At 38.8% G+C, this 22,595-nt stretch overlaps 1 protein-coding gene across 3 annotated transcripts in view; it reads right to left on the bottom strand.

The window, feature by feature from the left end:
- Positions 1-1,151: 1,151 nt before the first annotated feature.
- KCNIP4 (potassium voltage-gated channel interacting protein 4) overlaps positions 1,152-22,595 on the bottom strand; it is a 1,317,771-nt gene continuing 1,296,327 nt past the window's right edge. For all 3 annotated transcript variants that reach the window (XM_086406319.1, XM_086406321.1, XM_086406320.1), the window contains 5 exons: positions 14,887-14,957; positions 6,716-6,823; positions 4,818-4,922; positions 4,103-4,165; positions 1,152-2,627 (listed from right to left, as the gene is read on the bottom strand). In XM_086406319.1, the coding sequence (XP_086262445.1) occupies positions 2,580-2,627; positions 4,103-4,165; positions 4,818-4,922; positions 6,716-6,823; positions 14,887-14,957 (395 nt within the window). In that variant the 3' untranslated portion in view covers positions 1,152-2,579. The remainder of the gene's footprint in view (positions 2,628-4,102; positions 4,166-4,817; positions 4,923-6,715; positions 6,824-14,886; positions 14,958-22,595) is intronic.

Here is a 22,595-nt window from a genome sequence, read left to right as displayed (position 1 = left end):
TGTTTATAAGTATGTATTTTATAATGTAGAATGTTTGGGAAAAATTTATTTCCAGAGTATTCTACTTTAAGAAAAAGATTTTTAATGTGTAAATTCTCTTTTAAGTATGGTTGTTTATTATAACTCTTAAAATTACCTAAATTTAGGTGTTAATTATATTTAAGTAAATATATGGTTATTTCATAGTCTGAAAATACTGGTATTCAATACATGAAGATATTCAGAAATTAAAATCTTAAAACTCGTACATGTATTCAGTTATTTTGTTGTGCTTGCTTATGTTTAACAATTAGCTTAGTTGAAAAAGCTATTAAAGCATTACTTATAAGTGTAGTTCTGAGTGTTGATGTAATAGAAGCTGATTCTAGATCTTTCTACAGAGAAAGGAGTAGAGGGAGAGAAACAGAAAACAAGAAGACCCTCCACCTTCTGGGCAGGAGGAGAGCCTTAGGGCCCTGAGTAGCCATACCAAGTCCAAGGCTGGCTGAGCCTTCTGAAGAGATGGAGTTTAGAGCAGCAGCTCCATCCCAGAAGGAGCTTCCTTGGTGGCTCAGACAGTAAAGAATCCGCCTGCAATGTGGGAGACCCAGGTTTGATCTCTGGGTTGGGAGGATCCCCTGGAGAAGAGAATGACTACCCACTTCAGTATCCTTGCCTGGAGAGTCCCGTGGACAGAGGAGCCTGGCAGGCAACAGTCTTGGAATCACAAAGAGCTGGACACGATTGAGCATGTTCACAGTTTCACATTCTGTCCCAGAAGGATGTTCACCCTTTCTTTATTCCTCAGATATGTGAGTGATCTCTTTGTGTAGATAGTTCTCATTTCAGGTGCAATCTCACAGATGTAATTTAAAATCTAAGTAACTTCTAAAGAGTTCTAACTGCAGAAATGCTCCTTCCCCCTCAGGTCTCCCGTCCTTCCTGGTCCCCTACCTCACCCAGTCATCCCTCAAGTCTCCTCTCATCGCAGCCTCAGGTCCCATCGGTCACACGCCTACCTGCCCACTGCCCTTGCTCAGACTCTCTTTCCTTGTACTTTAGCACCACCCAGAGACCAAGATCTCTACAGTTTAGAAAATCCCATAGGAAAAACTTCATATGTTTAGTCTAATTATAAAATTTATTGAAATAAAGACCTATAACATAGACAGTAGAGTTATAAACATTTTATTTGCTTTTATTTTTTCTTTTTGAAATACAAAATGTGCACATTGAGTTTACACAAACACGCGATGGCCAAGTTCAGTGTACATGTATTGTACTACTCTTAATTTCTACACTGGTGATAGCAGGGCAGCTTTCAACATCCTATGTCTACACCAGAATAGATACCTGATTTATTGTTGCAGAGACAGTTGCAAATTTCCTCCTACTCTAGCCTCGTGGTCTTGGTGATATTTCTGCAAAACAAGGAAGGTGTGTGTATCTTTAGTAATACTGTGGCAGCTTTACGATTTTGGCTTAAGGTCATTAAAAATAATCTGAATAATTGGAGTTTTATGATGAGCTAAATCATAATACAATCCAGAGGAGTTGCTTAGCATTTATATTCATTTTCTACTAAATTTTGGTATTCTCGTGCTTACTATAATGGAATCAGTGGTGCTTTCAAAATGAATTCTACTTGCTGTTTGTACCTAGTAGGCATTGGGGTAGCCAAGATTTCTTTGTCCCTGAATGGCACATAATGTAAAGGTGCCAGGAGGCAGTCAGAATGGAATAGGCCTTGAATGCGGTTAAGAATGAACTTGCTAAGCACTGCCATGGACTAGAGGACAGATGTCCTGACCCTTTTCATAAGCCTGTGGACATCCTCGCTTTGTTTCACACCTTCTTGGACTTCCACTTAGTGACAGAAAACAGTCAACCTATAGGATTGAACAAATCCAAAATTACATATATCATGTAGGCCTTGGCTATAATATGTATTATGAAAAATTGAGAAGTGCTTATTAAATAAGCTCTATTAGGCATATGCTGACATCTGGGATACACTAATTTGTTTCGTGTTATAAAAAATGCCAGATAAATGAAGGTTTTAACAGAAGGCAGCAAATCCAGAGAAACTGGGACTATGTGTGTGTGTTTTTTTTTCCAATTATAGTAATCTTGTTTTGTTTACTTAAAGTATAACTGGAATTACAGTATTCAAACATGGAAACTAATAGCTGGAAATTCAGTGCAGATGCTACTATTTTAGAAAACCATTTAAAATCCTGGGGCTGAATACATACAAGTGAGTAGCAAAAAACACTGATATTTTAAAATCACCAATAATGTGAAAGCTTCAATAATCACATGGCTAAAGAATGAATAAAACTATATGCCAGATTCTATTCCTTTTGAATATTCACAGGGTATGAAATGACTTAGAACATCCCATGGACTCAGTGGCATTATGAAAAGGATGCAGATTTATAAATGGACAACTCAAATCTTTTGGGGGTTGCTTTATATTAAAACAAAGCTTGTTTGCATAATGTGCCTCATTGTAAAGCTGAGCAATCTATGCTAAAAGTGGTAGCTCCAGCTTTGTGTGATAGAATCGTTCACGTTTGTCTGAGGACGTGTTTGACAAGCTAAATCACATTTTCGAAGAGCTGCATGGAGCGCATGATGTTTTCGTCCTGTAAGGGAGAAACAGTGGAATTAAATTCACCATATCTGTAAAGGAAAGTGCACTATTTTGCCTCTAAGGATCGCCAACCCCCACCAACCTCCTGTGCCAAATGTTCAAATACTGTGTCTGCAAATGTAAATACGCTTCTATCCATTTTCCACGCTGATACTGTGGAGAGCCCGTTTTATGTTTTGCTGAGTCCACCAAGCTTTAAAGACCTATTTAACTCTGACTTGGTGTTAAGAGAGGATATTTCTCCAATTAGAATGCCAGTACGGAAACTGGAGAGGTAGCACAGAGCGTATACAAAATGAGCAATGCAAACTGCCATATCTGGTCATCAGAGGCCAAATCACAGGGACTTGTACAAATGGAAGGAGACAGGGTTTATGTGTGAGCAAAGAGTCAACTTCATGAAGATTGGAAGTTGGGATTTAGGAGATGGGTTGGCAGTAATTACACGTGTCCTGAGTCTGTTAGAGATAAATCTCTGTGACCTTTAGGAACATTTAAAAATGAATGGTCTCTCAATGCCAGGGAAAGGATTGTTTGGAAGAAACCATTGCCCAGTATCTGAAGTTTAGTATATTCCTCTGAAACTTAAGGGGACAGATGATGGGGTACTTGGAGATTGTGATCATTTATAGTAATGGAAAATGGTAGCAGAACTGATGACATCCACTGCTGGAGGCCAGGTAACGACACCGCCATTAGCAGGTTGATGTCACCAAGCTAATTCAGGGAGACCGTGACATTGAAATATGAATTGAAAAACAAGCAGGCATCAGGAAAGGGAAAGTATATCAGTTTGAAAATAATGAGAAAGTAAAACGCCAGCAAACTTTTTGTCTCCAAAATTAGTTTTAAAACTCTTTAATTGTTCTACCCACATACCAAGTCAAATAATTCTAGGTATGCTAAATCTGGTCTGCCACCAGACGGCGGACAACCACATGGCCTTTTCCTCAGGGAGGATTTTCTGCTGTTTAATTTTGTGACTGACTATTTTGTTGAGCCAAAGACATATCTTGTTCACATACACTGAAGCAATGGTGTTTATATTAGAAATTGGATATAAATTTGGTCAGTGATACACTGCTGGCCATACTGGAATCCTAAATCTTTGGAGGATATGATAGACAAGATATATTCTAGTTCTGGGGAAAGAACAATTCAAATCTCACATATATTTTATCCTCAGTGATGAATATTCTAAAGGATTTGAAGAGCAAAAACACATTCGTACAACCTTTACCTCTCCAGGGCTTCCCTCACAGCCTGCCTCAGGGTGTGTGGACTAATAGAATGTGTAAATCGGTGATTGTTTCCACAGTGGTGGGCTTGTTGCATCTCAGTTGTGTAGAAGTGGTGATTTTAGGCATATGACCTTACACTTTGCTCAGTTCGTGGTGGCTAGCTGATAGTGCTCAGTCCAGCTGTTACAAAAGCAAAAGGGATAGTTCCTGTACTATCATTACTTACTTTTTGACAACTTTCGATGAATTCATCTATGGTGACGACTCCATCTTTGTTTTTGTCCATTTTCTGTTAGGGGATTACAGAACAGAAAACTTGACTCAGACATACCCCTCAGGACCCTCACACCTGAACTGAACAAGCTGAAGCAGATGAAAAGAAAGCCCGGCTGCTTATTTGATGGGGAGGAACTGCTTCAAAACACAAACTAGTAGTTTCTTGGTGATAAGACTCATATGAGGCTGACTGATTTTAGGCTGTTGCCTTTTTAATAGAATGTGGTGCAGATCTAGAGTCTCTCTGTTCTAGGAAAACCCCAGCTACCATAGAGTTCAGGCAACTTGACACAGAACCTTGATTTTCTCATCTTTAACATGGGGCTAATGACGATATAAATAAGCTCATAGAGTCTTACGAGAAATGAGTGAAAACAAACACCCCAAGACACATGAGACATGGCAATTGCTTGCTTAACTTAGTGTTCTATTGAGGATATGGTGAATGAGTTCAATAAGTGGAATTATCAATATTATGATAAATTCAAAACCAAAATTGCTAAATTAATAATGGTACTATTCCATGGTTGAATGGTAAATATTCTATAGTTTTGTCACTTTCAGTAAAAAATTATTTTCCTTCACATTCTTTTGAATTGTCATGATGCTTTGCAAGCATCAGGAAATTTGCTCTTAATTTCACTCCCTCTCTATTGCATTCCTACCTGGAAAAATGTTTCAACATGTTGTCTGGGAGCATCTTCTTTGAGGACAGGATATGTACATTTACCCATCATATCGTATATTGCTTTCATTATATCAAGCATTTCCTGAAAAGGAAAAGGCAGTTACATGAGGCCACAAATGATGTGAAAAGAAACCACTCTGAGAAGCCTTGACAGGTTATTCCTACTCAGTTTTCCAAGTTTCAATCTTGGTTGTCCCAGAGGAATAGCCTTATGCCTTAAAAGCAGCAGAATCAGAATGTAAGAATCAAGTCTGATCTTGGTTTCAAGATGAAGTAAATTCCTGTGTATCTAACATGATCAGAAAACACCCTGGTTTAAGATTTGGATTTCCATACAACTTCATACAAGCTATCTTTGCATTATAGGCTTATTATATAATTTATATGTTGACTATCAATTTCCATTTATTGAGAATAAGATATATTCCACATCATGAGAATTATACTAAAACTGATAAGTCTCAGAGCTTATTAGGGATTTCCATATGTTTTTCCTATTGTGACTTTAAAGTCACATATAGATTAGTCAAAATATTATGCTGGAAATGCTTTGAAATTTTAATTTTTATTAAAACCAAATCTAATTTTTGATTTGTGATTTCCAGTCTTAGTGAAAAAATATCTAGTTAACATAGACACTCAGATTTATTGTTCATACTTGTTTTCTTTTTGAAGTTTCCACATAAGAGTCTGGATTAAGTCGATAATATGCATGTAATATACTTTTACTTTTGACAGTATTCAATTCCATTTTAAATGATAAAATTTGTAGTTTGTAACCCATAGGTGAACCCCTATGGTTTGAGTGGAAGATTGTTTAATATAGCATTCATGAGATGTATAAGATGTAAGTGGTAAGAACAGCATGTTTGTGTTAAACATAGAAAGGGATTATAAGACCAAGAGATACCTACTATCTTGGAGGCATCTGAGTACTAAATGTTTATTGTATACCAAACATACAGGAGGCACTAAGTATCCAGGAGACATGCTCAATGTACCTGAATACTTAATACTCATGAGGTCTTAATTCAGCCACCCGTTTGTGAGATCCGTTCTGGCCCCCTGTGTCCTCTGCTCAACAAACACAAAACCCAGGGACATTGATCAGGTTAATTGTTACATTATAACTATGGTCAGGTGAACTTGTCCCTGTATCTTCAACAGAGCCAGTTAATGTTTGTCCCAAGATACCTTCTATTTGAGGAGCCTCATGCTCAAAACACAACTCTGGGGAAAGCTAGTGAGAGAAAGAACAGGTAGACATTGAATCACATCCAGGATTCAGGTAATATGGTCCTTCAACCTACCTTCACTCCATCCTCAATTTGTTATCTTACCCCATCCTTCCCCACTTACTTCTCATTGTGTTTTAAATTAGTTTAATCAGCCATTTGATATGCACATCCTAATTTGGTCTGTGAGACTTCTTAGATTAGCCCACCTGGAAATGTACTTGGAAACCTACAATTGCCTCAGGCCATTTCCCACATAATACAGGTCACTACATAATTCACACAATGTTAAAACTGCCTCTGTTCCCATGTGGACCATATTATACAGGAGAAAAAAAGGTTACAGGCCAAATATTCTAACATGGTTTGGGTATTTTTCTTCCAATCTCATTCCAGCCACTCTCTTTATTCCATGTACAGCATTTATTAAAATGCTATTAGAAATCAAGATGTAATCCAGATTAACAATAAGCTATTTCTACCCATTCCAAATTTTTCATCAGTGTTTCTCCACCACCACAGAAAATACGTTAGATTCCTAAAAAAGTGATTTTAGAATGATAATTGCAATCATTTAGCATCTCAAGTTAAAAAATGAAAATGGTCCAAAGGCTAGCTGTGTTGGTGAGGCATTTCTTACTTCTTTAGTGATGTAGCCATCTTTATTTATGTCATACAAATTAAACGCCCAGTTGAGTTTTTCTTGTACTGTCCCCCGAAGCAAAATAGAAAGACCTTTGATGAAATCCTAAAAAGAAATAAAAATACAATTTGATATAGAATTTCTAAAAAAAACAAACTCTAATAAAATTCTTTGTCAAATGGTACAAGTAAAGCTTTCAGACCTCTGGATTTTGAACCATTTACTTAGCAAAATGGTTCATGAATTCCTGATCGTCTTTTCCCAGCATTCTCTGTGGGCATAATTACTCCTTAGGTTTAACATTTCATTATTTAAAAAATAATTATATTTATTTATGTATATGTTTTCACTGTGCTGGGTCTTCCTTGCTGCACAGGCTTTTCTCTGTTAAGTGGCAAGTGGGGGCTATTCCTATTACAGTGCCCAGGCTTCTCATTGCGATGGCTTCTCTTGTTGTGTCTCTAGGGCACACAGGCTTCAGTAGTTGCAGTTCCTGGGCTCTAGAGCACAGGCTCAATAGCTGTGGCTCACGGGCTTAGTTGCTCTAAGGCATATGGGATCTTCTCAGACCAGGGATCGATCCTGTGTCTCCTGCGTTGGCAGACGGATTTTTTACCACTGAGCTACCAGGGAAGCCCAACATTCTCACTTTCTAATTGAAAACTGTGACTTAAGTCAACTGGAAATTGTGTCAGAACAGACACCCAAAAGCAAGACCCATAAGCAAGTGTTTAAGTGGTCTTACTTCCTACTGCTGCTGCTAAGTTGCTTCAGTCGTGTCCGACTCTGTGCGACCCCACAGAGCAGACCCCACAGAGCCCACCAGGCTCCCCCGTCCCTGGGATTCTCCAGGCAAGAACACTGGAGTGGGTTGCCATTTCCTTCTCCAACGCATGAAAGTGAAAAGTGAAAGTGAAGTTGCTCAGTCGTGTTCAACCCTCAGCGACCCCATGGACTGCAGCCCACCAGGCTCCCCCGTCCATGGGATTTTCCAGGAAAGAGTACTGGAGTGGGGTGCCATTGCCCTCTCCCTACTACAAGTGCAAAATATTCTTTAACTGAAAAGAATCTAATGACAATGTATCTTTTAAAATACGAGCACATACATGACACAATTCCCATGGAAAAGATCTGCTAACTAGAGATGTAGGTTGTCCTTAAGATATGGGCCAAGTGAAGCCTTTACTTAGAAATCAAGTTGTGGGCAGTGGTTAAGAGAACAGAGCTGGAAGCCAGGCAGCCTGAATTCAGATTCCAGCTGTATCAGCTGATAACTCTGTTCTCTCAGACAACTTGACATCCTTTTATCTCAGTTTTCATGAATGGAGAGATTACCGTATCTAACTTCTCAAAAATTTTTATGAGGATTAAAAGTATTAAGCTGTGTGTAACTGTGTGGCATGGACAGTGGCTATGTATTTGTTAAGTAAATGGAACTCTCAGTCAACATCAAGGTTAGGCAGGTTTGATTGAATTGCAGACAATCCAGATTAACTCTGTCAAGTTCATATATATTTGTTGCTCAGTTGGCAGGGTTAACATCACAGTATGGTGGATTCTGAGCTCACATGGAATCGACAATCTGCTGTCAGGCAGGAATGAAAGAGCAGAAGGGAATTCCAGGAGTGGACTCTGGGCAAAGGTGTATTCTTGCTCTACATTCCAATATTTTGTAGTTGTTTTCCTGTCTCAACTTCTTCACAATTTTTTTTTAATAGATGAGTGACATTCATTTAATTAAAAATGTAAAAATATATAAGATGGTTCATGAAAAATCTTCCTCCCAATTCTGGACCCCATCCACCCTATTTCTTTCCTCTAGACAACTGACTTTAGTATCTTCTTGTGTTGACTTCTGAAGAATTTTTGTGCATATATGAGTATAAGGCATATTTATTTAAATATCTATTTCTTATCCTTTTACAAAAATGGTAGTGTAACAGGCTGCTTTGTGTGTGTGTGTGTTTTAAAAACTTAGCAATAAAACTTGGAAATAATTCCTGTCTTTTCCATTGTTGCATACATATGAATATCTCATAGTTTATTTAGCCAATATCCCATGGATGAATTATTTAAAGATTTCCAGTCTTATTATAAAGAAAGCTGTAGCGTGACTTTATATATACATAATATATATGTTGAATAAGTATGTCTACAGGATGAGTTCCTAGAGGTGGAACCTCTTGGTCAAAAGATTTGAACATTGATAAATTTTATATACTTATTTTCAAATTTCCCTTCCAATTCTCTTCTCAAAATCTATGCTTAAGAATATTATAGCTTGTCAATACTATATGGATCACAGTTCTGATCTTTCTCAATCTTGTAGATTAATATTTCTATCTCAGGTTATTAAAATTTGTATTCATTCTACTGTGAATAAATTTGAGCATTTTTTTGAAATGTCTTGATTTATAGAAACTCTTCACATATTAGTAAAACTATCCCTGGTCTGGAATATATCTTCACATATTGTTTCCCGGTTTGTCATTTCTTTCTTTTTATTATGCTGATTTTCTGTCAAGTAGGCATCTTTTGGTTTTTATATTCTAGAATTTGTCAGCCTTTTACTTCATGTCTCTTTGTTTATGTCATATTCACCATAAGTTTTAGAGCCTTAGGTAGAGCTGGGGTTCAATCCTGGTTCTGCCATTCATTAACTGTATGACTTTGGATAAGTCACTTAACATCTCTTAAGTCTGGAACACCTCATCTCTAACATGTGGCAAGTAATACAGGCCCTAATTTTTTTATCTGCAACTCACCACTCCCATCCAACAATATTTTTTAATAAACTGAAAAAGAAGAACCTTTATTGGGAAGATAGGGGTGGTGGTGAATTTTGGTGGCAGAACTTATTTAATGCCAAAATCTGAACTGAAATGACATGAAACTATTCTAATATCTATTTATCTGTTTATCTCTATCATTAATCAGCTATTATCAGTCACATTAATCAAAAGACATTAAATTCTATTTTAATATTTCCAAGTCATAGTAGCTTGACACAGTATAAGCTTATTTATCACTCACATGCAGTGAAATATGAGTGAGGATGGTGTTCTGTTCTGTGCAGTCATAACAGAGATCCAGGATTCTACTTTGCTTCAAGGCAAACCGAAATATGTAACCTCACAGTTTCCACAGATGGGAAGAGAGAAAATGTGGTCACTTCCACCAGTCTCCTCCTGTTGGTTGAAATTCAGTCTTGGCCCCACCTATCTGGGTAGGAGGAGAGGCTGGGAATATGGACTGATCATGTGATCTTAAAGCAGAAGGCATGGACATTGGATCAATAGCACTCTCTGCTACATTTATTGTTGAGAGTCTCTTGGACAGCAAGGAGATCTAACCAGTCAATCCTAAAAGAAATAAACCCTGAATATTCATTGGAAGGACTGATGCTAAAGCCGACGCTCCAATACTTTGGCCACCTGATGCGAAGAGTCTTCTCATTGGAAAAGACTCTGATGCTGGAAAAGATTGAAGGGCGGAGGAGAAGGGGATGACAGAGGATGAGATGGTTGGATGGCATCACTGACTCAATGGACATGAGTTTGAGCAAACTCCAAGAGATGGCTGGCATGTTGCAGTCCATGGGGTTTCAAAGAGTCAGACATATCTTAGTAACTGAACAAAAATAGTTTTACTGTACAAATGTTACACAGTTGATTATAGCATACAGCAGATCCTGCAGGAGACATTAATAATATAGAGTATATGCACAGTGTTGTGTGTCTAAAATCTGCAAGACTCTGAATGACAAATTCAATTGGCTCTGAGGAATTCGGGTGAGGGACTGGGAATCTATATGTGCCTCATTGGCTGGGCTGGATGAAGCACAAGCTGGAATCAAGATTGCTGGGAGAATTATCAATAACCTCAGATACGCAGATGACACCACCCTTATGGCAGAAAGTGAAGAGGAACTAAAGAGCCTCTTGATGAAAGTGAAAGAGAAAAGTGAAAAAGCTGGCTTAAAACAACATTCAAAAAGTGAAGATCATGGCATCTGGTCCCATCACTTCATGGCAAATATATGGGGAAACAGTGGAAACAGTGACAGACTATATTTGTGGGCTCCAAAAATCACTGCAGATGGTGACTGCAGCCATGAAATTAAAAGATGCTTGCTCCTTGGAAAAAGAGTTATGACCAACCTAGATAGCATGTTAAAAATCAGAGACATTACTTTGCCAACAAAGGTCCATCTAGTCAAAGCTATGTTTTTACCAGTAATCATATATGGATGTAAGAGTTGGACTATAAAGAAAACTGAGTGCCAAAGAATTGATGTTTTTGAACTGTGGTGTTGGATAGGAGTCTTGAGAGTCCCTTGGACAGCAAGAAGATCCAACCAGTCCATTCTAAAGAAAATCAGTCCTGAATATTCACTGGAAGGACTGATGCTGAAGCTGAAACTCCAATACTTTGGCCACCTGATGTGAAGAACTGACTCATTGGAAAAGACCCTGACGCTGGGAAAGATTGAAGGCAGGAGGAGAAGGGGACGACAGAGGATGAGATGGTTGGATGGCATCACCGACTCAATGGACATGAGTTTGAGTGAGCTCCAGGAGTTGGTGATAGACAGGGAGCCCTGGTGTGCTGAGTCCGTGGGGTCACAAAGAGTCGGACACGACTGAGTGACTGAACTGAACTGAACTGGCAGGACAGCACAATTGCTAAGAGATGTATGCTGGGCCAGACTGCTTGAGTTTGAATCCTGACTCTCCTACTTTCTAGCTGTGCGACCTTGGGCAGCTTGCTTTAGTTCTCTGTGAATCTGTTTCCTAATTTGCTAAAATGACGATAATCATACCTATGAAGATTAAGTTACTGTATGTAATTCATTCATCATAATGCCTGACTGAGAAAGAGTGCTAAACAAGTCAGCTAGTCTTATTGTATGTAGGTATTATTAATACTATTTTTAATGTTATTTTCATATAGTTAGTACAGTGACTGACACAAAATAAGTGCTTGTTTTATAATCAGATTCAGAACTATCTCTCACAGCATTGCAGACAGAGCGATCATCTGGCCTGTGCTTAAATGTGTTCATTGTAAGATCACTGAGTAATAAGATGACCAATGTCATTGTTAACTGGCTTCATTGGAAAAAATCTTTTTTGTAGTACCTGCTGTGGTTAATATCTAATAAATATTGAGCACCTATTTGGTGCCAGGCCCTCAGCCAAGCCCTTAAGTGACATTACTTTGTCATCCTTCTATTATCCTGTGAAGTAGCTTTGTTTGCTGATGTTTCACAGAGAGGAACACTAAGGCTCAGAGGATCTCACAGGGTGTCAACCACATGATGGCAAAGGGATTTTTAGCTCCAGTCATATCTGGATCCAGGGCCCCTCCTGTCTTATCCACTCCACCCTTTGGGTTTAAGCAAATTAAGTAGGAAACTTCCATTTCCCTTTACCTTGCATCAGGATGGTTTCTGCTGTACCTCCCAGGATCTACTGCTACTCAAAATATGTTCATTTCTTAATCATTTCTACTTTCTAGAGACTTTTCATGTAGCTAATCAATTTAGAAAAATAACTACAATAGCCTAGTTTTAAATTTGATTTTGATTTAACCTTTATTAATTCATCCATTAGTTTGTCTTTAAAAAGACATTTTTTTACCAACATGCTTATAGTATATAGCCATTACAACTAATTTCCCAAATTATCATCAGCATTCATCACAATTACTATGATGAATATTACATAAATATTATAATAGCAACATTAGGCATGGTCTCATATCATTAACACCAGACTAAATTTACATGTGAAATTGGATACAATGTGCTGTGAGTAATTGACGGTACATTTTTAATATGTAAGTAATTTTAAGTAATGAAATCACTAACAGTCTTTGCCTTACCCGTACCCTAGCTATGAAAGATTTTATTAGGTGAATTGGAACGTTTGATTTCTATGTTATGGCTAAACTAAGGCCATGCCGGAATTAATCTTGTTGGTAAAGTGCAACAAAGACTAATAAGATATTGTCACAGGTGATCATCGGCTGCCAAAGTGGAAGAAATGTGACAGGGGACGGGTACCTATGATAGACTCATGTCTTCACTAATAGCTGTTGTTGCATTGGGGCCAACCCATGGACCACTGCTGGCTTCTTGGTCCACACCTTTACTGAGCCACTGCCAGGTTCTCCTCTTATTTTGTCAGCGATTTTTCTTGGTTACATTGTGAGATGACACACTGAGTTTCCTGGCCCAGAATAGTCATTTCAGTAGCGCTCAACCTGTGCAAGCATCTAGTGAGTGAGGAGGTACTTTGCTCACTCTGCCCTGGGGCCACTGACTAAATGACCTCTCAGGAGTTTGTGCCCCCTTTTGTCATCCTGGTGCCACAAGTGTTGAGATGTTAGTGTACCAGTTTACTTTTTATACCTCCGGAGCTTGTCACCTCCTCTCCAATGCCTTCCCTGTAGACCCAGCTGACATCAGCCCCTGTCAATTCTTGGGATAAAGAGCTGCTAATTGGACTTTTTGTTTCTAGGAACATACCTTAACTTCCCTGCTGAAAATTCTTCAGTTCTTATCTTGCTCCTTTCCCTCCTGCAGTTCAGCCTCCTTGGCATCCTGCCTCAGATGTGTGGAGATCTGCCCTTGGCCTCCTTAGCCAGCTCTCCTGTCACTCTCCCCTTTTGCGTTTCATCTTCTGGGTGACCTAACAAATGTTTTCTCTTCATTCCCCGGCCTCTGCCTCACTCCCCACTGCTCCCCATCCTGAGCCCTTATCCTCTTTAGCAGCTCCTGCTTGTCCTTCAGACTTAGTTCATCAGGTCCATGGGAGGGACTCTCTGATACAGCACACTAGTACCCTTCCTTGTTGATTCCACACCATCATCTGCTTTCCTTTATTCTGACACTCACTGAAATTTCTGTTCATGTGCAAGATGCATTCTTCCCAGTTTTAAAAAAATGCATACCTTCTAAATGATCTGGTTCCCATGATACATATTAACAATCTGCACACAATTCCACTGTGTGAGTGGGGATTTCCTCACTCCAACACCAGATGTAATCAAGTAATCTCCAACACCAGATGTCTTACAGTTCAACTTACTTCTGATACTTTCTTCCTGGAGATACAGCCAGATTCTACATGACAGCCCTTTCCTGGCCCCCAGCTTTAGATGCTACTGCAAGAATAGGTTGTCACCCATGCTTCTGACCAATGGGCTACAGATTGGAGTTTCCAACAAACCTTTACTTGGGTTCAAGTAATTTGCTAGAGCAGCTCACAGAACTTCCAGAAACATATACTTACTAGATTACCAGTTTTTAAATAAAAGGATATTTAAGAGCTTTTAATAAAATTCCTAGATAGCTTACCAAGACTAATCATGAAGAAACAGAAAGTATGAACAGATCTACAACTAGGAAATTGATTCAGTAATCACAGACCTCCCAAAAGAGACAAGCCTAGTAGCAGATGGCTTCACTGGTGAATTCTGCCAAATATTTACAGAACTAACTGTTCCAAAAAATTGATGTGGAAGAAACACTTCCAAATTAGGCCAGCCTTACCTGGTGCCAAAACCAGACAAAAAAATCACAAGAAAATTACAGGCTAATATTCCTGATACGCACAGATGCAAAAGTCCTCAACAAAACACTAGTGAACCAAATCCAAGAGCACATTACAATGATCATACTCCATGACAAAGTAGAATTTATCCCCGGGGATGGAAAGGTGAATCAATACATGAAAATCAAGTAATATAATATTCCACATTGACAGAATTAAGGATACAAATCTTATGATCATCACAATAGATGCATAAAAAGCATTTGACAAGTTCAATACCCTTTCAAGATGTATACTGCCAACAAACTGGGAATAGAAGGACAGTACCTCAACATAATAAAGGCGATATATGAAAAGGCCACAGCTAACATCACACTCAGTGGAGAAAATGGAAAACTTTCTCTTGGTATTAGGAGCAAGACAAAGATGTCCACTCTTGTTGAGTATTCTTAATACAACAATAATAAAGGAATAAAAGGCTCAAAAAGCCCCAAAAATTATACCACCAAACTCAAATTTTCACCCTAACAGCACTAAATCCCTTTCAGTGTATCCAAAGTCAAAGCATTATTTAAAAACACACACACACACAAGAAACTTAAGACTTACCTCAAAACTTACAGCTCCATTGTGGTCCGTATCGAATGCATTGAACAGAAAATGCGCATATGTTGTAGAGTCTGAAATGTTGGAAATAAAATAATGATAAGTTAGCATTTCAATATTCTACAAAATATTTAGATAGCATGTCCAAGCCTCTTCTACTCAGGAGAATATACTTTGACTTGTGGTTTCTTTGCTTTCTTCCCAGCTGCCCATCCTCTCTCAGTAGAGGGTTGTAATTTGAGGTTCAGAGGCATGAATTACCTACAGAGACCATTGGTGACAGAAGCATCTCTAAGTTTCTGGATGGAATTTCTCTGAATACACAGGAGTCTTGGATGATGCTACTGACACTGGGATGAGTCATGTTACCTTAGGTGGGTGTGAGGCTTAAGCAAGTCAAATCTAGAAATTGATTAGTGCTTGGCAGGGACTATCTCTAAAAGAAGTGAAATAATAACATACTAATAATGAGACACAGATGAATTGCTATTATTGGTGGTGTAATTATTAGTTCATCATTTTACAACCCAGATAGGGATACTGGGATTCAGAGAAGTTGAAAAACTTGCCCGAAACTACACAGTCCATTAGCAGTAGAGTGGAACATCACTTAAGCACTTCTGACCAAAACACCATGCTAGCCCAGAGCCAGTAAGGTTGCCTGATGAAGTGGAAACAGGAGTGATTTGGGAAGCTTCTGTGGCTATGTTGAAATGGATTGTGTGGTCCTAAAGCTTCCCAGGTGCAAGCAGTGGGGTGCTCCTGCTTTGCCTGGGTCCTGGGTGGGATCGAGGCTCTGGGCAATGGTAGACTGCTTGTCCTGGGGTCGCAAGATGCTGCTTAAAGGACACTGAAGTTCTCTGAAATCCAACACTTCCTCTGAGTTTGCTTCTATATGTTATTTCCCTCTAGTTTTTTTCCTTCCTCTTCCCTTTTTTCCTTCGTCTCCGTAATCTCTGAACTTTCTGCCTTTTACTTGAAATGTGTTATATATATATATATTTCTTATTGTTTTCTTTCCTTAGTGCAGTTTTCATTTTTAAGTCCCTCTGTGCTTGACCCTTGATCAAATTTGTGTGATTATTTTAAATGTTTCATCTCATGGGTTTTAGCCTTTTATCTTAACCTTTTTTTATATTAAAAAATAGTAACCTTTTAGATCATTGGCTCTAGCCTTTTATCTTCTGTTTAAAATCTCATCTATTTCTATTTTATAACTTTTATCCTTTATTTTTATTGGGATTTAACAAAACTTCTGTTCGCCTTTACTTTATGAATTGCTTTTTGAAGGCTGTCAAGAGACTAAGTCATAGAAGCAGTGGAGAATTTCTGTCTCCAGATAAAGGAGGTCAGAAGTCGTGCAGACTCCTCTCCTAGCTTGCAGGCATCCATGGCTTTTGTAGGCATTATTTTTCCTGAATGCTTCACCCTGCTGGTTAACTCTCTTGAAGGCCATGTATTTCATGAGGTAAACGGTACACTCAATTTCTCAAAATAATGATGACATTGTTTTTCATCTCTTACCTTTAAATATGATATGGTGGTTTAGTTGCTAAGTCACGTCTGACTCTTGTGACCCCATGGACTGTAGCCTGCCAGGCTCCTTTAACTTTGTCCATGGGATTCTCCAGGAAAGAATATTGGAATGAGTGGCCATTTCCTTCTCCAAAATATGATATGAGGAACCACTTATCTTTAAACATATGAATTAATATGTTTTCAATGAACCAAACAGACACCACAATTGGGCCTAAGTAGTACATTAAAGGACTGTAAGTAGAGTGGATGTCCATCTAGAGTTGACAGGTTGCAGGAAGAAACCCTTTTGGGTATGGAGCCAGGATTTTAATTGCAATCAACTTAGTGCGATTGTTGGGAAGTTCCATTAGAATTATCAAGAATTGCCAGCCTTCTTTTTTTTTTTCACGAACATGTTTTGCTCTCAGCAATATTTTCATAGACTTCTTGAACTATATAGTGCCCTATGGAGAAATGAGTTGACAGATGGAATGCTAAACTTATCTTCAGGAGAAAAAAAAAGGGATTTTGCCTATTTTAAAATGAGCTCATTAAGCAGATACTTTGTTACTTTATACAGTCAGGGTAAATGCCTTTACCTTAGCAAGCAGAACTCACCATGAATATAAGGCACAGAACAAACAATACTGGAAATTTTTTAAAATTTAAAACACCAAGATAACATAGGCATATAATAATTACCATTCTTTTTAGATGGGGTTGTTTAGTTTAAACCTTGACCAATGGGACCCACACTCTGAGGGTTTGCCCTAATGTGGTTCAGAGGACATCTTATTTCTCTAAATGTATCTTGGCAAGTTTCCTGGAAATGAAGCCAATTTTCCAGCCTAGATAGGAGATACCAGGTGGAGAGATGGTATCATCTCTCAGATGGCCCAAATTTGAATCTCAGGTCAACCAACTATTAATCATGTGGCCATGGCAAATTGTTTAAGCTCTCTGTAACTCAGTTTCCTCACCTACAAAATGATAAGTGTACTTCATAGAGTCATCATGAAGACATTAAATGAGATACTACATGCAAGTTCTTAGAACAGTCTTAGGCAAATGTTAAATGTTCACTAAATATCAGTTATCATTGTTATTCTTTCAGAGACAAGTCACTCTCATTTCAACCACCTCAAATAAATGTGATCATTTTGTTTACAGATTTAATATATTCCATTTGAAAAAGTTCCTATTGTGTGTGTGTATTGTGAAAGGGTCTGAACTTCTAATTTAATGGAACTTTAAACTCTGGGCTTTCCTGGTGACTCAGATGGTAAAGAATCTACCTGTAATGCAGGAGACCCAAATTCAATCCCTGGGTCAGGAAGATTCCCTGGAGGAGGGAATAGCTACTCACTCTTATATTCTTGCCTGGAGAATTCCATAGACTGAAGAGCCTGGTGAGCTCCAGTCCATGGGGTCGCAGAGTCAGACACAACTGAGCAACTAACACTTCATGTTCAGTGAAGACTAGTATCATTATGTCATGAAAAATATTGAGGTTCTGACAGAGCTTGAATTTCTTCAGCAGGCATTTGGAGATAGTGAAAGTTTTTAAAGGAGAATGATGCTACTAGCTTTAGAGCTAAGGCACTGGAAGTGTCTGCTGGGCATAGAAATGGATTCTGCAGAGAAAAAGGAAATTGTCCACAAAAGGATCTCAGTCTGATTTCATCTGACTATGCTCTTCTTAAATACTCAGCAAACATCTGCTAAAAGGATGAGTAACTGGCATTCTGGAGTCTAGATTTCAGTACAGTTCGGGGTTCAAAATACGTAACAATGATCTTTGTTCTTCCTGTATGACCTGACATGTCTCCTCTGACCACAACTCTTTCCAAACAATGAAAACAGTTACTGAATTTCATATGCTGACTTTGTTCAGTTTCTCATAGTTTTACTTGTGAAGCTGAAAATTAAATGTTGAAATTTCACAGATAGGGGACAAAATTTATGGAGTCTTAGACTAGGAAGTGACCTTCCATACCATTTAGCTATTTATCTACATTTAACAAAAGTGGAAAATGGGTGTAGGTAATGTTAGGCACAGTGGCTATGGTCACCTAGTTAGCCAGTGGTAGTCAGTAATGAAATCAAGACATTTCAACACTTACTCTTATAAATAAAGATTATTAGGGAATTCCCTGGTGGTCCACTGGATAGGATTTCAGGCTTTCACTGCTGAGGGGCTGGGTTCAATCCCTGGGGGAAATTAAGATCCTGGAAGTCATGTGGCACAGCCCCCCCACCAAAAATAAAAAAAAGAATGTTAGACTAGAAAGAAAACTTGAGGATTCTTCTGTTCCACATTTGGTAAATGAACAACCTGAGGCCCAGAGAAATAAACTATTTAAGTCACACATCTTGGTGCTGGCAAAGTCTATCCATAAACTCAGGACTCTTGACTTAGTCCAGTACCTTTAACCCAACTGTACCCAGACCACAGTGATAATATCAACTGAACCCTTGATTGGAAAGGCCACTGATACACATATTTCAGAATATTTGAACAAATGCACTTGGTTATCATGTTCCAGGTCTGTGGGTTGAAGTCAATCTGGTTGATTTCTTTCTTCCCACCACCACCCCTACTCCCACCTGAATTCATGCACAAGATACAGAATTAGTTCATTGCATTTGGATATACAATTCACGGCACTGTGACTGCAGTAAGGCGGGTTCACTCACTACATGAGTGGTAGTTTCTGCTCACTACGTCCTCTATAAATTACTCTGAAAATTCCTAGAAATAGAAGTGTATTCGGTGGATGCAGTTATTTGGGAAAAAGTACTTAAATCTTTATGTCCATAAAACTCATCTAAATGCCTCAAGTGCCTTACACAGTGGATGTTCAATAAATATTTGTTTAGATTTTTCTGACTGAAACTCATTCCTTCAATAACTGTTGATCAGGTACCTCATATAGTCAAAGTAAGTGCAAAATTCCTACAATACAAGCAGGGGTAAACCAGGAGACTAAGTTTCATGAGCTTTAAAAATGCCTTAAGAGCTTCTAAGCTAAGGCTTCCCTGTAGGTGGCATTGGAAAACACTGCTATAATGATATAGGTAATGCGGTTTCCTCTTGGCTAGTTTTATAGGAGACATACTTTATCCCCTACAAACAGGAGGCCTCTGTTCAGTTCAGCTGTGCTGATATCCAAAACTCCAAACAAGTTGTGCTTGGTAAACCATCCTGCTAAGCCGTAGAGAAAACTCAAGAGCCTGACACAGTATAAATTGCAGGAGATTCTGGCAAAAAGACAAAGTCTCTTCCTGGAGGAAATGGTGAGACATTGTGATTTATGATCCCATCATTGCTACGACTCCTAATGAGAGACATCTGTTGCTTTCAGGCCATCAAACTAAATAAACGACTTCACACAAGTGTGAGGACGTCCTAACAGGGATTTGACTGCCACCAGAGAATACATTCTTTCTTAGGACATTTTCCCTTTTCTAGCGGCACTGCAAGATACAATTTGCATGCATGATATTAATTTTTAAAATTTCAAGTCATCATTCTTAAAAATATTTCATTTTGTTCAGTAATGCCGGATGCTTTTAGATTTATGCATTCAATTAACATGAATATTCAAAGGATTTTTAAGAGAGCAAAAGTGATTTTTCCGCAAATCCCTTTGGACTTTGTAAGAAGACTCTCTTGCTAATTATTATGCTTAAGTAGATGTTCTCTAATGTTGAAATGTTATTTTTCAGATAAAAATACATTTTTAATGTGAAGTTGTATCCAATTTGTAGTATGTAATAACTTTCATTTGAGATAATAAAAAAATAGCTAAAAGATTTCCATTTGTGCTAAGGGCTTTGATATTAATGGTTGTAAATATATTGGCAGACAGTTCATAGTAAACATCATTCTTTTAAAAAATTCCATGGTTTTTAATAATTTAGAAATATGTATTAAACAAAAGATATTCTAAATTTGTTATTAATGCAGACAATAGACCCATTACAAGCCTGGCATCAGACCCAATACCTGTCTGTGGGTGGTTAGTAACAAGATGGACTGGGGGAGTTGTCACCCATGACATATGCAAATTCATGTAATAATGGGTCACTGTTTGTTTTCTCAGAATTTTTATTTAATTCTTTGAAAAGTCCATCTTAAGGGAGACTTTCTATTTTCATAATCCATGCACAAAATTGTCTTCAACCTACTGAAATACATAAAGCCAAAAGTGAATCGAGTTTTTGTATGAAATAATTAATATTCAAGTTTGTATCCATTAAAAATGGCTTTTACAGGTGTCACCCCATGATGAGGCCGATGTCATTCACTCATCCACACATTCACTCATTTTTGCAGCATTAGTGTGACTACTTGTCACTCGGTGTTCCATGACCTGTGGATATAGCAGTGAGCAAAACAGACAAAAAAATTCCATTCCCTTAGAAATGATATTCTAGTGGAAAAAGAGACAGTAAGCAACAACAAAAGTAAATAAAATATACATTATTAGATGCTCTTGAGTGCTAAAGAGAAAGCTAAAGCAGGAAAAGGGCATGGGGGATGTTTAAGGGGTTGAGGTTTAAGCCAGGGTGGCCAGAGGAAGCCTCACTGAGAAGGTGGCATTTGTATGAAAGCAGAGGTGATGAGATATTGAGATGGATGTTTGGGAGAAGAGAGATTCCAGACAGAGAGAAAAATGAATTCAAAGGCCCAGAGGCAGGACTTCTGTGGTGGTCCAGTGGTTAGGGCTCTGCCCTTCCACTGCAGGGGGCATGGGTTTGATCCCTGTGGGGAATAAGATCCTATATGCTGGGGCAGTGCAGCCAAAAAGTTTTTTAATGATAATAATAAAAAGCTCAGAGGCAGCAAACGGACTGGTGTGCTGGAGGAAGAGCAACAGGCCAGGGAAGCTGGAATGAGGTGAGCAAAAGGGAGGGTCAGTGAAGGACGAAGCAGAGAGAGAACAGGAGACAGTGACTGTGGCTTTTGCTCTGAATGGGTGGAAGACTCTGGGCAGAGCAGTGATGCAACCTACATTTTACCAGGATAACTCTGGCTCATGTGAGACTAAACCATGGTGGGGAGTAAAAAAGAGGGTGGGATCAGACGGACTACCTAGGAGAACATTGCAGTTATTTTGGCATCAGATGATAGTGAATCTTTTAAGTGGTAAAGAAGTAAAAAGATAATGACTGGGAAATGGATGGATTTCTGTGCACCTTGGTTTCCACGTGTAGGGAAAGGGAGAATCGTAGCTAGGGTTGTTGGAGGGTGATGGGTAACACATGCCATGGCCAGACATGTATTAGATGCCTGATGAATGGCGGCTCCTTCAGCTCAGGTTCGGTTTATCTGGATCGAATCTTTTCTATGTCCTCCCTGTCGTTCAGCTGGTCTAATTGTGCCTACATTGTGTTCTCATAATATTATGTTGTTAACTCCCGTCTTCACGTTTATTTTTCATGCTGGCATTGCCCATCTGCTACACTAGGCTCTACCATTCTTTGGGGCAGTCTCACTCCCTTTACATCATCAGCACCTCACACACTGCTGGAAACATGGAAGGTTGCAGGACAAGTTTGAGCTGGGCATCCTGCCGAGTGATCAAAGGAGAGAATGTAAGTTCCACTGGCAGATGTATCTCTTCACTCATCTCTAATATGTACACATTGTCGTTATGCTCTCTTTGTTTTCTTCCCAGTTAAAATAATGTCTAGAGTGGTATTGGTTTTCTTAGATGTGGGGGGAGGGGTGATAGTGAAGAGTTCCTGAAAGAGAGAGGAAGAACAGAAAGGAGCAGCAGAAAGCCTAGATAAGACTCCAGAAATATCTGGGTTCTAACCTAGTAGTAGTTAGCTGCTCAGTCATGTCTGACGCTTTGCAGTGCCATGGACTGTAGCCCACCAGGCTCATCTGTCCATAGGATTCTCCAGGCAAGAATACTGGAGTGGGTAGCCATTCCCTTCTCTAGAGGATCTTCCCGACTCAGGGGTCAAACCCAAGTCTCCTGCACTGTGGACAGATTCTTTATCATTTGAGCCACAGGGGATTCTAACCTAGATCTGCCATTTTAGTGAGTGTATGACCCTGAGCAAAACATTTAGCTTCTCTAAGCCCCAGATTTCAGATCCAAAAAATTGAGGATAATTACACTTTCTAATTTTGAAAGTTGGGCATTGTAATGCATGTGAAAGCTTTGCGGCTTTCAGGA

The sequence above is a fragment of the Bos grunniens genome, chromosome 6, assembly GCF_055505025.1.
Source record: "Bos grunniens cultivar Pamir isolate PY7600 chromosome 6, Bosgru_T2T1.0, whole genome shotgun sequence".
In the NCBI taxonomy this organism is placed as follows: Eukaryota; Metazoa; Chordata; class Mammalia; order Artiodactyla; family Bovidae; genus Bos; species Bos grunniens.
Note: the sequence above shows the minus strand (reverse complement) of the source record. Positions and strands in the feature narration are given on the sequence as shown.